Source organism: Pneumocystis carinii (genome assembly GCF_001477545.1).
Source record: "Pneumocystis carinii B80 chromosome Unknown supercont1.10, whole genome shotgun sequence".
NCBI classification, from domain to species: domain Eukaryota; kingdom Fungi; phylum Ascomycota; class Pneumocystomycetes; order Pneumocystales; family Pneumocystaceae; genus Pneumocystis; species Pneumocystis carinii.
Window position 1 is genome coordinate 60,591 of NW_017264722.1, and position 16,751 is coordinate 77,341.

At 27.8% G+C, this 16,751-nt stretch overlaps 7 protein-coding genes across 7 annotated transcripts; 4 read left to right on the forward strand and 3 right to left on the reverse strand.

Annotated features, from left to right (window-relative positions):
* The first annotated feature begins 34 nt into the window (after nt 1–34).
* T552_02268 (hypothetical protein) lies at nt 35–447 on the forward strand. The gene is made up of 2 exons (XM_018370818.1): nt 35–197; nt 247–447. Exons 1-2 carry the CDS (start codon nt 80–82, stop codon nt 399–401), a joined length of 273 nt encoding a protein of 90 aa, XP_018225327.1. The 5' UTR covers nt 35–79; the 3' UTR covers nt 402–447.
* A 172-nt stretch (nt 448–619) lies between these two features.
* Nucleotides 620–4,284, reverse strand: T552_02269 (hypothetical protein). Its single transcript, XM_018370819.1, has 12 exons — nt 3,879–4,284; nt 3,811–3,830; nt 3,699–3,761; nt 3,001–3,656; nt 2,874–2,954; nt 2,715–2,827; nt 2,292–2,668; nt 1,918–2,247; nt 1,496–1,876; nt 1,014–1,451; nt 886–963; nt 620–845 (listed from the first exon to the last, which is right to left on the reverse strand). Exons 1-12 carry the CDS (start codon nt 4,237–4,239, stop codon nt 660–662), a joined length of 3,084 nt encoding a protein of 1,027 aa, XP_018225328.1. The 5' UTR covers nt 4,240–4,284; the 3' UTR covers nt 620–659.
* An 895-nt stretch (nt 4,285–5,179) lies between these two features.
* On the forward strand, nt 5,180–6,757 carry T552_02270 (hypothetical protein). The gene is made up of 4 exons (XM_018370820.1): nt 5,180–5,324; nt 5,370–5,582; nt 5,635–6,132; nt 6,185–6,757. The coding sequence occupies exons 1-4, from the start codon at nt 5,226–5,228 to the stop codon at nt 6,494–6,496; spliced, it is 1,122 nt and encodes a 373-aa protein (XP_018225329.1). The 5' UTR covers nt 5,180–5,225; the 3' UTR covers nt 6,497–6,757.
* On the reverse strand, nt 6,503–9,386 carry T552_02271 (translation initiation factor IF-2). Its single transcript, XM_018370821.1, has 11 exons — nt 8,991–9,386; nt 8,681–8,940; nt 8,577–8,633; nt 8,444–8,531; nt 8,236–8,399; nt 7,874–8,190; nt 7,707–7,831; nt 7,448–7,652; nt 7,090–7,402; nt 6,738–7,043; nt 6,503–6,692 (listed from the first exon to the last, which is right to left on the reverse strand). The coding sequence occupies exons 1-11, from the start codon at nt 9,338–9,340 to the stop codon at nt 6,541–6,543; spliced, it is 2,337 nt and encodes a 778-aa protein (XP_018225330.1). The 5' UTR covers nt 9,341–9,386; the 3' UTR covers nt 6,503–6,540.
* Nucleotides 9,387–9,448: 62 nt separating this feature from the next.
* T552_02272 (hypothetical protein) lies at nt 9,449–11,626 on the reverse strand. The gene is made up of 10 exons (XM_018370822.1): nt 11,538–11,626; nt 11,404–11,491; nt 11,273–11,348; nt 10,991–11,228; nt 10,889–10,944; nt 10,570–10,839; nt 10,339–10,523; nt 10,103–10,293; nt 9,732–10,057; nt 9,449–9,682 (listed from the first exon to the last, which is right to left on the reverse strand). Exons 1-10 carry the CDS (start codon nt 11,581–11,583, stop codon nt 9,485–9,487), a joined length of 1,674 nt encoding a protein of 557 aa, XP_018225331.1. The 5' UTR covers nt 11,584–11,626; the 3' UTR covers nt 9,449–9,484.
* A 45-nt stretch (nt 11,627–11,671) lies between these two features.
* T552_02273 (hypothetical protein) lies at nt 11,672–12,736 on the forward strand (the record flags this gene model as incomplete). Its single annotated transcript, XM_018370823.1, has 6 exons — nt 11,672–11,879; nt 11,930–12,036; nt 12,080–12,153; nt 12,196–12,258; nt 12,311–12,403; nt 12,450–12,736. Exons 1-6 carry the CDS (start codon nt 11,703–11,705, stop codon nt 12,734–12,736), a joined length of 801 nt encoding a protein of 266 aa, XP_018225332.1. The 5' UTR covers nt 11,672–11,702.
* A 758-nt stretch (nt 12,737–13,494) lies between these two features.
* On the forward strand, nt 13,495–16,740 carry T552_02274 (hypothetical protein). Its single transcript, XM_018370824.1, has 9 exons — nt 13,495–13,645; nt 13,686–13,765; nt 13,807–14,134; nt 14,188–14,542; nt 14,586–14,683; nt 14,736–14,923; nt 14,974–16,109; nt 16,156–16,633; nt 16,683–16,740. The coding sequence occupies exons 1-9, from the start codon at nt 13,541–13,543 to the stop codon at nt 16,717–16,719; spliced, it is 2,805 nt and encodes a 934-aa protein (XP_018225333.1). The 5' UTR covers nt 13,495–13,540; the 3' UTR covers nt 16,720–16,740.
* The last annotated feature ends 11 nt before the right edge of the window (nt 16,741–16,751 follow it).

Genomic DNA, 16,751 nt, shown 5'->3' on the forward strand with positions numbered 1-16,751 from the left:
CCTATATGATTAAATATAGGGTCTATATAGTCAAGATAATTTGAAAAAGATGAAAATACATAAAACCATCCCTAAATAAATGATATTTAGTGTATCAGATATAACTAATATTCATCGTATTCCATGTTTTCGGAATGCAATCTTATATGGTATAGCAAGTGGTGTTATACTAGGCGCTATTCGTATTATTTTTCATGGTAAAGAAAATGAATTTAGATTGATGATCAATTGATTATAATGTTATAGCACCGATTATGAAGGCATGCCATACATGTATTGGTACATTTTGTTGTATTAGTATTGTATCATGGGAAGGATGCCGATATCAACGTTATATCGAAAAAAGAAATATAAAAATAAGTGTTGATAAATATCCAGAAGAAACAAAAGTAAAGACATGAGCGATAATTGACAATAAACCTTCCGGAGAAGTTTTAATTTGGAAAGAATGTAATAATTTTATCGATATAAATGTATGGAATTTTTCATTTGAAATATAACAAAAAATCAATTTTTTCAGCTTTTTGTTTCAATAAATACTACAAAAAATTAACCACGAAGTACTACAAACCATGTCGAGTAGAAGAATATAACTATTATATAATATAAGAATTATATTATATAACAATTATATATATAGACTTTTTTAATTACATGTATTATTCATTTGTGTTGCAATTGCTACCTGTAGTATTATTTCTAGAAAGCCGCTCTTCTTTAAGCACTAATGCTCTAGATAAAGTTTCCAAATATGTTTTATATTTTACAATTTCTCGAAGAAGATATTGGGATTTCTTTTCCCAATTTAACAATGCTTTTGCTAAATTTGGGTGTCGAGGAGAAAACTTTAAATATTAGAAAAATTAATATCAAAAAAAAACATACTGCTTGAAGGATTTGTGGTCTATACGCATTATGTTTTTGAACATCGTTTTCTAAAATAGTTATATACTTTCTAAGTTTCTATTAATAATATTAGATTGTATTTAATATCACTTAATATGAGATATTACTTTCACTTGTTCTTCTTCCTTAAGACTATTAGAAAAAAGAGATACCTGGGGAGAGCTCCATGTCTTTATTATAGCTTTATCTCCCGGTAATTTTAAATATGAAGATTCATTCTTAGTAGAATTATGGCTTGTTAATGGTTTTTCATTATTTTTTGTCCCTTTTCTATTATTTATTTCCTTTAAGCATTCTCCCCAGCCATATTCTACATTACTAACTCCACCCAATAATGGCTCTTTAGAAAATCTAGCAGCCCAATAATTGGCTGTATAGACCCATTCATTTAACAATTCTCTAGTACCTGCCTGAAAGAAATGTACACAACCATTTGGTAGAGTTAAAATCCATACATATGGCCTAGTAGGGGAATAACCTGGAGGTGGCAATGAAGATGCGAGAGTTTGTAACAATATAAATGATCCAATAATACGCGCATTTTCCTGCATAATATTCAGTAATCAATCAATAATATAAAAAAATTTACAATCCAATTCCCGCTCCCAATTATTCCCTTTTTTTCCAAGAATTTATCATTGTTAAATTGAAACATTGTTAATCTCCCTTTTTCTAGTACAACAAAACATTCAACCCATGCCCTATGTTTTGCTTTCTTAAAGTTTTCAAGATAATGTTTATGTTTCAAGATACCCTCTTTTGTCCATGGTGGTCCTGATAAAGCTAATTCATTTTCCTCATTGGTATCATAATCATGATTAAGAGTATTAGATAAACACATAGGTGTTTTCTTAATAAAAGTATTTAAGGCTCCTGCAAACCCTATTGTGGAAAATTGGTAATCATATGTATTAGTTGAATAACATGAAGAATTAAAGGAACAAACTGATCTGTTTTCAATAATTGGAAACTAAAAAATTAAAAAAAGTTATATATTTAGGATGTTTATACATTACTAGACCTATTTCCAGAACCAGAACTCCAATCATTTATATTACTTGAAACAGAGCTATGAAAATTATCATAGTAAATTCGAGATAATGTTTTTTTCTTATTTGCCCAATTTTTAATTTTAAGTTTTTTTGTTCCATATTTTCCTCTTGTCGTTTCAGAGATAGATTTGGATGAAAAGCTGGATGCATGGTTGAGTGACATAAGATAAAAGTTATCAGAATACTTTGTCGTGTTAAATTGTGAATTATTACTTTGAGCATCATAAAATTGGAAATCATTGATTACTGGCTGAACTATATTGAAATTTTTGATAGAAGTATACATTTCCTACCAAAATTAGCCTATTCTTTTAATAAAAATATAGAATATACTTTTAGCATTGCTTCTACTTCAAAATAAACAGAGTTACTCAATGTCTCATTTAAAGGAGTATTAGATGCTTTTTTAATAAAAAATTTATTAGAAGATTTCCTTAAAGTATTTAAATTGGATTTCATGATACCAGATGATTGATCAGATAAAACTGAATTAGAAGACATAGTATGCTTTGAAGATAAATGACTGCCCATTAAAGACAACCCAAAAAATTCATAAAGATCAGCCTTAGGTTTAGGCTTTGATGAAAATATAGTTGACAATGTATTTTGAACAAATTGATTTTTAGTCATTTTTTGACCATGAGTTAAATCTGCAACATGTAAATCAGTATTTAATAAAAGAAGTGAATATGCAATAGCATGAACAATATCTAAAAGTAATTAAAAATAAATCATTAAAATTCACAAAAAATAAACCAGAAGTTAAATTAGAAGAAGCATTACACTCATGCCATCTTTTTGAAAATGATTCCAATATTCTATCCATTTGTTGAGTTTCAGCTTTCATTATGAGCTTAGAACATAAACGTCTAATAGAAATTCCTAAGAACAGAATAATAACTATTTATCATTTACCTAAGAGCTGTCAATATATCTAAACCTGTCCAGTCGAATTGATTCATATATAATGTTCTTGCCTCAGAATTTAATGCCATACTATAAATATCAGGATTTCTCATTTTATAGACAATTATTTTTATACCAATCACCTAACCATGAAGCTGCTTTAGCTTTACTAACATATGTTTCTTCTCCATAAAAAATACTCTTTCCTATAATTGATGCATTATATTTCAATGATTGATCCCTAATAAATACATCAATGTCTCTATCATTCGTATTGTCAGATTTAGTTAATGAATCCCTTATTTCCCTATTGGATATATCTCCAAAAGAATTTTTACTAATATCAAATACATCACGTGCAGAAACAAATGATAATTCAGAATAATCAGTAGCACTCTGACGAAAATCCTGGATAACATTTGTACCAAGATCTTCAGGATATGAATATGTCATATTATTTTGTTTATCCTTAGCAAAAGATTGAAAATTTGTCTCATTCAACGTAGTAGATGAAAAATTACTAATATTTTCTTTCAAGGTTAAACTACCAGAAGAATCTTCTTTTAAGGAAGTATGATAAACCTCTTGATGTTTAAGGCTCTTCATAGTATTTGCATTATTCGAAAGAATCCATGATGAATTATTATCTAGAAAAGAGGAATGCTTATTTAATGTATCAAAATCATGACTTTTAGTATCAAGAGAGCTTGTTAATGGTAAAACCGAAGAAATGGATTTCGGAATAGATGGTTTTGTAGGAGACTTAGACGTATTTTTACAAGAATTATGATTCTGTTGATAATTAAGAAATTTTTAATGTTAATAAAAAGATACCTCTTCATTTTTCTTATTAAAGACAAGAGATTTTTTAAGAACTGAACGATTTTTCAAATTTTTCTGCCATCTATTTAGAAAAAATATCAAACATACATTTTTTTGAACATACAATTTTTGATTCAGGTTTTTCTATTACATATTAGTAAGAAAAGACTATTTATAGATTTTTTAACATACTAGGACTACTATTTTTATTATTTTTGCCAGAAAAAAGAGAGAAAAGACCATGTTTAGGAGATTCATTTATCGGTTGAGTCAAGGAATTAGAATTCATGTCATTTTCTATACATTTTGATATCGATGTTTTCGAAATAGACCTTGGAAGAAACTTTGAAGACTCTTTCTTTAGAAGATTTGTTTTTGCCATTGTAGAATTAGTTTCAAGTAATATATTATCTTTTTTCTTTTTAAAATGTTTCTTAGAAGAATAATATGGATTCGACTGAGAAAAAAGAGGAGAATCATTAATACCTAAAATCCCCTCGTGAAGAAACCCTGTTTTCTCCAGAGACACCGCTGATACACGATATGCTTCCATAACTCAATAGACAAATAATATATTCAAATAAAGCTATAAGTCATCCCAAAATATAATTTATTCACTAATTCTCCTTAGTTACTAGACGTATAAACAATTTATATCTATTCAAATACATTTAATTAGGTTTCTGCACTCAAGTTATAAGTATAATTTTAGAAAAAAATATAATTATCTGGTTTAAAAACCTATAAAATAGTTAATATTATATTTATTTCAAAAATATACTAAAACTACAGGTTAAATCAAAGGAATTGCCCCAGTTATACGATATATATGCGTCATGTATGCGAAATATATGCTTAATTATGAATATCGTTACGTTTTCACGTCCCCCGATTTTCGCCATTTTGATTTTTTTGTTTTCAAACAAAAAAATCCTATTTAAAGCCTAATTAACTCCATTTTTATAGAAATATACAATATTTATGGATTTTTATACGAAAAATAACAATTTTATTGAAATATAGTTATATTGGAAGAAATATATGGGATTATAAGAAGGTCACGTGACATTTTTCTAGGGCTATGCAAAGCAGTTTTCTAGTTGTATAAATTTATAAATTATAATTGAGGCATAAGAAGGAGAGTTTTATAATATTTTATTATATTCTTGCATTAAGGAGGGAAACGAGTTCTTATTGTTGTTTTTTTTAAATAGACTTTTATTTGTGTTATTTGAACACGAATATTTGTGATTCAAAAATATCTAATTTGCTGAAAAAACATATTTATACAGGAGATACACGTTATTATTATCTTATATGATATTTAAAATATCTTTTATTTTATCCTAGCGAAAAATCTTTATATATACACCTTTTACCATTCAATTATTATATCTACTGGAGATTTATTATTTTTTTACAGGATTTTCAAGTTAAATAAGCTTATACATCATTACTGTAATATTTTATACTATTTTTGGGCGTTTATTTCAGGATTTTAATTTTTTTTTTTTATAACAAGAAAGATTTTGGATAAAAATGAACATTAAACCAGTGTTATTAGCATTTCCAGATGAATATATAAAAGTAGAAGATTTAGCATCAAATCCATTGATAACTCGTCTTGGAGGATTACCGGTATAATTATTTTAAGTTTTGTTTTATAAGTAATATTTGTTATAGATTGGTCTTGATAGATTAACAAAACCTCCTTTGAGGTTTTCAAAGTGCAAGAATTGCAATCAAATTATGCCTCTTATTTTACAATCATATGCACATATAGATCATATAGATTATGATCGAGTTATATATGTATGGGCTTGTTGCCATAGACGTTGTCAATATAAAGAAGGATCAGTTCGTGTTATTAGAGGAATTTTGTATCAAAAAACAGAGGTTTGTTGCATTTTTACTATTTTGAATCATATTTTTTATTCTTTTTAATTAGAATACAAATGCAAAACATTCTCTAGATGATAAATTTCATTGTAATTCTTTAAAAAGTCTTGGAAATACGTTATTTAATGCACCTATTCCTGTGTCTTCTAATACATCTAATCCATTCCGAATGAATTCAACTACAAAAACTGAACAGGATTTACCAGCACTTTCAAATTTATCTGAATCATCAGATGTTAAAATTTCTCAAATAAATTCTTTTTCATGTCAAAATGTATCTCAATCTAAAATAGATAAAAGTAGAATAGAAGAATGGCCTCCTGATAATGAAATATTACAATATCATATAAAAATTCTTCGTATTGTAGAAGAAAATGAACAAAATTTAGAAGAATCAACTAAAAAATTGGGAATTGAAGATTTTAAGGAGAAGTTCATAAAAGATAATGAAAAGGATGAATGGTCAGGGGAGGTATATGAAAAATCAACTTTAGAAAAAGGATTTCGTATGTTTATAAAAAAAATTCGTGCAAATCCTCAACAATGTGTTAGGTATTATTAAAGAATACTTTTAATTATATTATATTTTATTAATAGAGGTTAGATATAATAGGAAAGGGCAACCTTTATATTATTCTTTAAAAGATTTCTTGGCTAAAAAAATTAAATTTTCTGGATCTGAAAATCCATTAGGAAGATGTCAATTGTGTAATTCTCAAAATGTTTTTGAGCTTCAAATCATGCCAAATACTATCAATATTTTGGAAGAAAATGTATCTATAGGAGATATGCTTTGGGGTACAATTATAATAGGAACATGCAGTAATGATTGTATTCCAGACCTGAATGATAAAGGTATAGGATATACAGAAGAATGGGTAGGGGTTCAGTGGGAAGAAATGATAAAATAGCAGAAATTTGATGATGATAAAATATCGTATTTATATTATACATTTTATAATTTTTTTCTAATAAATTCTTCTGTATATCCTTGAACTAGATCTCCTTCTAAAAAATTCTCATATCCATCAAAAGACATGCCACATTCTTCTCCTTTTTTTGTTTCAATTATTTCCTTTTTAATATGCCGTAATGTTTCTAATTTTCCTATATTATAAATAAGTAATTAAAAATTGCATAAAATAAAAATACCTTTCCAAATTATTTTTTGATCACGCACTATTCTTATCTTTTCATTTTTATTTATAACACCATTAATAACAATACAACCTGCTACAGCTTTTGAAGATTTTTTATTCGTAATATTAAATATTTTAAGGATTTTTGCTTCTCCAACAACATGATGCTTTTCTATTAAAGGCATAAGAAGAGATAATTCCTCTTTAATATAATCCAAAAGTGTATAAATTATTGAATGTGAAATAATTTTGATTTTTTCTCTATATGCAATTTGAGCAATTTTTTTGTCCAATTTTAAGTTAAAAGATATAATATAACCTATAGCATATCAACAAATTTAGTAATATATCCTTCTAGAAAACACCTTGTATAGCACTAGCTAAAATAACATCTGATTCTGTAACATCTCCTACATCACTATACACAACTTTAGTTGTAATTTTATCATTTCCAATTGATAATATAGCATTCTTTATAGCCTCTACCGAACCACTTACGTCTCCTTTTATAATAAATGGAACTTCTCTAAATTCTTTTTGAGAGGAATCAGTTTTAATCGGTTTTAATTCATTTTTATAATTTTGTATACGACTTTTGTTGATATTCTCAATATTACTCAATTGTTTTTCCTCTTCTACATGTAACAAACGATTTTTAACTATCTTTTTGGCTTGTTCCTTTCTATGGTTAATAAAAAAACATTATATTTTAAATATTTCCACTTCATTTTCCACTTCCAATATATTTTCCCCAATCAATGGAATATCTTTCCACCCCATAACTTCAACAGCAGTTCCTGGTAAAGCAGATTTAAGGGATGTACCTAAATCATCTGTCATAGATCTAACACGACACCATGTTGTTCCTGAAACTATATGAGAACCTAGCTTTAAAGTCCCTTCTTTCAATAAAACAGTAGCTAAAGGTCTATAAAAATTATAAATATTATATAAATATTATAAAAATAATTCTCAATTATACCCTTTCGTTCTCTTAACTGAAGATTCTATTATTACTCCTTCAACATTTCCTTCTACTTTTGATTTAATATCTGAAATTTCAACTAGGCTAGAAATAGCACATTCCAGATCCTTGATTCCTTGTCCCTTTATATATTAATAGTCTTCAAAAATAAATAAAATCCTAACTGTTATAGCAGATATTAAAACTAATTGTGTATCTCCTCCATACTCTTCAAGTTCAACCCCATTCTTTAATAAATCTAATTTTAAATCTTGAATATTCTGTACTTCTTTATCTATTTTGTTTACTGCCACAATTATTGGAACATTTGCTCTCTTTGCATGTTCAATTACTTCAATAGTTTGCTCCATAACACCATCATCAGCTGCTACAAGTAATATAATAATATCAGTAAATAAAGAACCTCTCTTTCGCATTGATTCAAATGCAGAATGACCAGGGGTATCTAAAAAACATATTTTTTCTCCATTAGACATAGTTACTAATAATAATTTAAGACAAATAGATATTTAAGTAGTTTTAATACCAGAAAAAGCACCAATATGTTGAGTAATCCCCCCATGCTCTTTCTTTGCTATTGAAGACTTCCTAAAAAAATCCAATAAAGTTGTTTTTCCATGATCTACATGTCCCATAATAGTAACAACAGGTATACGAAGAGAAAGTTTGAGATTTTTTTTATTTTTCTGACTAATTATAATAAAAAAATGAAACAATCAACATATCCAACAAACCTAGGCAATTCAATTATGTTTTTAGTATTTGTAATAGGATTATAATTATATTCCATAGCAATTAAAGATGCCTCTTCAAATGTTAGGACTAAATAGTATTAATAATTTCCCTGATAAATTCTAAATAAATTACGAAAATCATGATTCGTATTTTTAAATCCTAATTCTTTCATCTTTCTAGATAATTCTTCTAAAAAAAAGTATTTATAAAAATTTTTAAAAGAATCATAAGTTTACCTAATTTCAATTTTAATAATTGAGATAAATTAGATATAGATATAGCATTTGGAATATGAATAGATGATTTAGAAGAAAGTTTCTTTGTTTTTTTCTCTAGTTTAGCTATATCTGACTTTTTAAAATTAAAAAAATCTTTTTTAAATCTTTCTTTCTTATTAAGCCCAGAATGTCCTGAATTAAATAGAGATTTTGTATCCTTATTGACTATTTCTGATGATTTTGATGTGGAATCTTTTCTTGTATAGGGGCTTTTTAATCTATTATATCCATTTTACTTAAAAGTGATACTTATTTTTTAAAAAAATACTTAGAATTAGGCAATTTTGATTTTGAAAAAGAAGTATTCTCTGATATATTTAGTTTCCTAAAGGTATCTCCTCTATTTTTTTCTGATTTTTCCTTAAATTTTTGGTTAATTTTTACATTTTTGTTGAAATTAGAAGTTTTTAAAAATTCAGATCTTAAATTTTCCTTTTTAGATTTATCCTTTTCTAAGATATTCTTTCCTTTATATATATTATTTGAAATATTATTAATTGGTTTTGACTCTTTATTTAAATATACTCTTAAATTTTGTATTGAATGAAATCTTTTATATAAAACTTTTAAATAATTTAAATAATAAAGGTCATTTTTCCTAATATTTAATATAAACATTAACAAAAACCTTTATGGCAAGGTTATTTATTATATAATTTTTTAATCATATTTGCCGTTAATATTTAATATTTTAGTTTAAATATTATTAAGTAAAGAAATTATTTACATTATAAAATATATTAAAACAAATAAGAAGTTCTTTTAAATAAAAGGTATTTGATCAATTACACCAGATTTTTCCATTGGAGAGTTTCCAAGATAATATGAAACTTTCCATTTTAATTTTAAATGATCTAATTCATCTTTAATGCCAAATATTGTTACTAATTGTGTAATGCCATTTCTCTGAGTAGGATTAATAATGGATCCATTTTGTTGTTCTGTTTTAAGTAAAATTGTCTAAAGAATATTAATAAATTTTTCTATTGATATAAAAGTTTTTATTTACTTTTGGAACAGAGATTTGAAAATTTAAAGAACTTATCATGTCTGTAAATGATTTGTTAGAAAATCCAATCTCTATTAGGATAGGAGAATTTGATGAGGCATTTTTACGTGATATAAGAAAATGAATTACAAGATCTGGAGTATCTAATACAGAAATATTGATGTTTTTTTGCTTATTTGTTACTATTCCTGGTATTTTATTAAACATAAACTGCGATGCCGTATGATTATGAGATGCTTCATTTTGTGTATTATTAAAAGATATATTAGGTTCAAATAGCTTCGAATTTAAAGTAGAATCAAAACTGTCGTCAATAAGTGACAAAGCTTTATCTAAATTAGCTTTTTGAAAGTATTTATAGACAGACTCACATTTGAAATTAACAGGTGTTTTTTCATTTGTCTCATTAAAAAACTCAGAAGAATTATCATCAAAAGATAGTCCAAGAAGATCATCCAATTCAGATCTTTCGTCTTTTACAGGAACAGGATTCGTATGAGAATTTGGTTGATCATCAAAATCAATCAACGAAATATCTTTTTTTTCTACAGAATTATTTAAACTAGTTATTCGTTACTCAATATAAAAAATATGCTTAAAATATTACACAGAATTTGAATCGCTTTTTTCATTAAAGGCATTTTCCTCGCCGCTTTTACCATATTGCAAAATTGTAACATTGATCATGTCATTCAATTCTAAAAGTTTAGATATCGCTTCTGTATCATTCTTTTCCTGTTCCAATATCTTTTGAATCTTAGGTTGTGCATTTTTTATCGATGCAATAAAATCCTAGTGATATTTAAAATGATTTTTTTAAATAGAAATGAACAATTACTTCACAAATATCGCTTTTATATAACATATCCTTATTATTTGTTTTGAGCATCTCTTGAAGTAAAAATGTCTTTCGTCGTATTTTTTCAATATCTTCTGCTACTTTTGCTCTATAATTATTTCTCATGCCTGTATCATAACCTGCTAATATCTTCATTAATTTATTCGCTTCAACTAAATCAGCTGGTGTTCCTCTTCGAACAAGCTCTTGCAATTTTGCTGATTTTGTCTCCCTATCTTCTTGCTCTAATTCCTCAGGTGATCTAAAATTCTATCACAAATTAATAACCAATATATTTCAGAAAAAGTAAAAATGTAACATCGGGTGTATTTAAAACTGATGCTGAATCATGTTGAATCTCTGGAAACATATATCCTATCATATATAAGCCTGTTTCCTTATATATTATTTTCATTTTAACCCTTAAACTGTAATAATCGATACATATCACGAATATTTATCAAATCCTCTTTATATCGACTTGTCATACATAAAGTTTGATTCCATTCAGCTATAGCTTGAAGAATTTTCGTTTGCAAACGTGTCAAGCGACACGGTGGACGTTCAGGAAACTGCCTCACCAACTTATTTAAAAATTCTTTCGTTGCTACTTGTAAATGAAATGGGTATCCACAATTCTTCATACAGACATCCAATAACTATACCCATAAGAATAACGTCTTAATAACGCCATATCACTCACTGATAACGCAAGCATCGGCACTAAAGAGCTTCTATTATTTACTTTACGTACAATCATCATTGCTGCTTCTCTCGCCCTAAAAACCTCATTTTTAGCCCTTTTTTCCCGCAATAAAAGACATAAACTATTACATATTTCCCTTTTTTTGATTAATAAAATCAACAACCTCTAAATTAAATGCTAAATTGGGCTCCTCAAGTGTTGATGAGCATGATCGTTCTATAACATTATTTAGTCATATTTAAAAGGAAAAAAAGGGAGAAACCTATATAAAACAATAATTCAGACGGATTTCTATGAAAATTCATCATATATTTGCAGAAATATTCTCTTTTTTTGCGTATTAAACTCCAAATATTCAGAAAATATAAGAAGGTTTAGCGTACGTCGTCGAACGAGCCTTATTAAGAACGTCAAAAAAAAGTAGGAAATGAAAAAGAAGATTTATAGGGAAAAAAGAGGCGAAAAGGCCAAGGAAAATAGTTATTTGTATAGAGGAATATTTATTTTTGAGAAAGCTTTTTTTCTGGAAAAAATTGACTCAATTTTAGGCAAAATAGAGGAATTTGAAGAAAGTAATAAAATCCCGATTTTATTGGCAATGTGGGTATGTCTATAGATACATTTATGATACGTACTTTATCTATATTGACCTAGGATTTTGGACATTGCGATCCTAAGCGTTGTTCTGGCAGAAAAATGGCACGTCTTGGGTTGATAAAAACATTAAAAATGGGGCAGAAATGGAACGGAATAATTCTTTGGTAATTCACATATATCATCATTTTAAATACTTATATATATAAGTCATGATATGGAGTTATTTTTATCTAAAGAAGATGCACCTTTATTGAAAGAAATGGGGGTAGCAGTGATAGAATGTTAGTAAAGATAAAAAGATAAAAAGATTGATAGATTATTAGGCTCTTGGCAAAGAATAGACGAAATTCCATCGAAATGTGTCAGAGGAGGACATTTTAGAGCATGTAAATTGAATTTTAATGGATAATTTTTATAATTTTAATTTATGAAATATAGTGCCATACCTTGTTGCAGCAAATTCAGTTAATTATGGTCGTCCTTGGAAACTTAGTTGCGCAGAAGCCCTTGCTACGTGTCTTTATATCACAGGTAATTGTTATTTATTATTGATTAGTTTTTTTTTGATTAAAATTAGGTTATCAATCATATGCACATATTCTTTTATCATATTTTTCATGGGGAGAAACCTTTTTTCGTATTAATTCAGAGTTTCTAAATTCATATGCTTCATGTTCAAATAATTTTGATATTAAAATGGCTCAAAATGCATTATTATCGTCTTTATCGGCTGAATATTTAGAAAATAAACAAAACTCTATTGTATTTCCTTCTTCTGAGGACTCATTTGATGAAACAAGTCATTCAGAAAACGATGATAACAATTTTCAAAAGAAACAATCATCTTCATCTGAAAAAAAATAATTAATCTATTCATTCTGATTTTTTACACATAATTTATATATTGTGTTTCATTAATAAACACGAAATACATGTAACCAATCAACTATTATCAATAAATTTATCTAATATATATAGATTTAAAAATTCGATTTCCAAGTAATTTATGATTGATCATATTAAAAGGCTATATATATATATATATATGTATCATCTTATTCAGATATTTTCTTTTATATAAAGAATATGTTTATTCTTTAGGGTTAGTTGTCAAGGTGATATTGTTTACAATCGATCGCAATATTTGTGTTATAAATCCAGATTTTATATAAGTAGGGATATCTGCCAAGGAGTTTCTTTAGAAAAGTATCTTGCACACATTTATTGTTAGAATTTTATCTCAGCTGCTATAAAACGGCCTTATTGGGTGGTCTCTTTATAGAACCAATTAAAGAATATTATCTTAAAAAGAAACAAGTTAGAGATCTCTAGATTTTTAAAGTAATCTTAGTCTCTTGGCAAAGCATTATTTTTGAAAGTATGTTTTTTTAACAAAGGAAATATTTTTATAAATTATATATATATCAAAAAATTATATCAATAATTTAAATAAATCGTCAAATACAAAAAATTAGAGGATATATACATGTTATAATATGGAAAAAAGAATATATATTATTCTATATGAGAATTGACCTAATTTATTTTGTATAAAAAATTAGATCAATAGATATTTTCGTATTATCGATTTTAAATAATCTATATATTCTCTATTATCTATTAAAGACTAATTTTTATTTGAATAGGATATTTTCTTTATAACGGTTCATGGCTGCTGGTAAAGAGGTCACTCATTCAGGAGTAGGCGTTTTTAGTGGGGAAAGTCCTTCTGCGTATAATCCGGAAAATCCAATAACACTCTTTATTATACAAGTAAAGGAAAGAAATTTAATATATTTTTAACTATTATTAGTGTATAATTATCATTGGGTTTTGCAGACTACTCCATCTCCCATTGTCTCGTTTGAAACAACCTCGAGTTATTGCCGAAATGTAGTATCTTTTCTATTTTAAAATGACAATTAATTTTTTAGTATTGCAGGAATCCTTTTGGGGCCTTCAGCATTAGGAAAAATTCCATATTTTAATAACCATATTTTTCCAAAAGACTCCTTAGTAATTCTTAATCTTGCTTCTAATATTGGACTTGTTTTTTTTCTTTTTGTGGTTGGTATGGAAGTAGATATTCGAGTTATTCGTCGGCATTTCAAGGTTGCACTTAGCGTAGGACTTGGAAGCTTACTTTTACCTTTCGCTGGCGGGGTTGCTGTTGCTTATGGTTTAAACAAAGAATTCAATGATAATAAAGATATAAATCTTGCAGTGTTTTTCATTTTTATTGGAACTGCTTTCTCCATTACGGTTTATTTCTATATAATTAAATACGGACTTCTTTAAATTAATATTAAATTTAGGCTTTTCCGGTGCTTGCTAGGATTCTTACTGAGTTAAAACTTCTACAAGAAAATGTGGGCATTGTTGTACTTTCGGCAGGTGTTGGCAATGATATGATAGGATGGGTTCTTCTTGCACTCACAATTGCTCTCGTTCATGCTGGGAGTGGACTCATTTCTCTCTATGTTCTTCTTCTTGGGATTTCATGGGTGCTAATACTTATATATATTATTCGTCCTATTTTTATTGCATTGGTCAGAAAAACTAAAAGCTTGGAAAATGGACCAACAGAGTTTATAATAGCTATTACTTTTTTTTTGGTTCTAGGTTCTGCATTTGTTACTGATATTATTGGTGTTCATCCAATTTTCGGAGGTTTTTTATTGAATTCATCTTTTATGATTAACATAATACATAGGATTTCTCGCTGGTTTGATCATACCACATATCGGTGATTTTGCAGTAAAAGTAACCGAAAAAGTTGAAGATATTATTACTATTCTTTTTCTTCCTTTGGTAAATTATACACATTATTATATAATTGTTATGTATTTAACAATCATTTTAGTATTTTGCGTCATCTGGACTTAAAACTGATATAACCTTATTAAATGATAAAATTTCTTGGGCATGGACATTTTGTATTATTTTAACTGTAATTACGACAAAGGTTATAGGAAGCTCTTTAGCTGCTCGTATAAACGGTTTATTATGGCGGGAATCATTTACAATTGGTGTCCTCATGAGCTGTAGAGGGTATGTCTGCTTTTACTTAAAAGAAAAAATATATTTATGGTTTTATTTAGTCTTATTGAACTCATTGTTCTTAATGTTGGTCTCACTGCAAATATTTTGAATCCTAAGATTTTCACTATGTTTGTTGTTAATGCGGTTCTAGCAACGTCCCTAACAACGCCTTCTGTATTGCTTCTTTATCCTTTATGGTATCGTGAAAAAGTGAAACGATGGCGTGCTGGTGAAATAGATTGGAAAAATACGTCAACAAAATTTAATCCAAAAGATGAAAATACTTTTAATAGCTCTATTGTTCCAATAACAATCAATAAGTTGATGGTAGTTCTTAATCGTGTAGAGCATCTTCCATCTCTTATGGCATTTATTCGCTTTTTCTCTCCAGCATCATTAGTAATGGCGGATTGTTCACCAAATGCCTGTTCAGATCCTTCAAAAATAACAGAAGATGCAGAAGTACCTCTTTCCATCCATGGATTACGTCTTGTCGAGCTAACACAACGCACTTCAGCTATCATAAAAGTATCAGATAATGGAGAAAGTAATAAGCTTGATCCATTAATGAATGTTTTTCGTGCTTTTGTTCGTTTAAATAGATTACGAGTATCTGGCTGTTTGAAATTTGCTTCAGAAGAAGGATTTTCTAGCTGTGTCGTAGAACAGGCTAAGGAAATTAGAGCAGAATTCTTAATTATACCATGGAGCACTGATGGATCTATTTCTGATGAATCTGAAAAAAACTTTAAACGTATTTCAAGTTCTTTTGTGCAAAAATATACTACTGCAAGGCATAATGAATATGTAGAAAGTATTTTTGATAGTGTACATTGTGGAATCGGTGTTCTTATAGATCGTGGGCTTGCAGGGAATATAGTGCATGAAAATTTCGACTCACAGATACCTGATTTAGATAGGAGAGTATCTTCATCCTTTCTTACTCAATATGATACTATATCTTATACAAATACTATGTTTGAAAATTTGAATCCAAGTGATGGTAAATATCATATATTTTTCCCGTTTTTCGGTGGAGAAGACGATCGGGCTGCTTTAAATATTATCTTTCAATTGGTTACTAATCCTGCAATATCGGCAACTATAGTTCGAATAAAATCAATTGAAAAAAGTACATCTAATAGTCCATGTCATTTTTCTGCAACTAATACCAAAGAATCGCAATCCGTTGAGGGTAAAAATAAATTTAGATCATTTCCTTCTTTAATAATTGTATATAGCTTCACAAAAAAACCATGGCACACATCTACAACATTTTAATATGCAGTTCCGCAGCGATCTTCCTCGACAAGTTTCAATGTCACAAATGCCATTAGAATATGATGATGCCAAATGTTCTATAGTATCCGATTCACGAAATTCAATTCAAGGTGAACTTGATGATAGATTCATAGAATCATGTATGAATTCTATTCTTCAGAAGCATTCATCTCGTATCAGTTTTGAAACAGTTAATAGCACTGTCCCATTACAACATGCATTATCATTAGCTAAACAAGAAGTTTCTAAGTATAAACATTATGGAGGAGGCTCACTTATTATACTTGGACGCTCTTGCAGAAACCCCAATTCTTATATTCGAAAGGATTTGATAAATTTATTAAAAACATCTGATTATCCTACCGGAGGAGGATCAGGTTTACGAAGATGTCTTGGTGATTCCGCTGAAGCTTTCTTAATTGCTAAAATTAGAGCCAGGTAAATATTTATATTTATTATTCTTTAATAAATACTGATTTTGATAAAGCGTATTGATTATTCAGGCACCATTATTCTCTAAATGATGCTAAATGTTTTTATTTGCCCAAGAAAACAC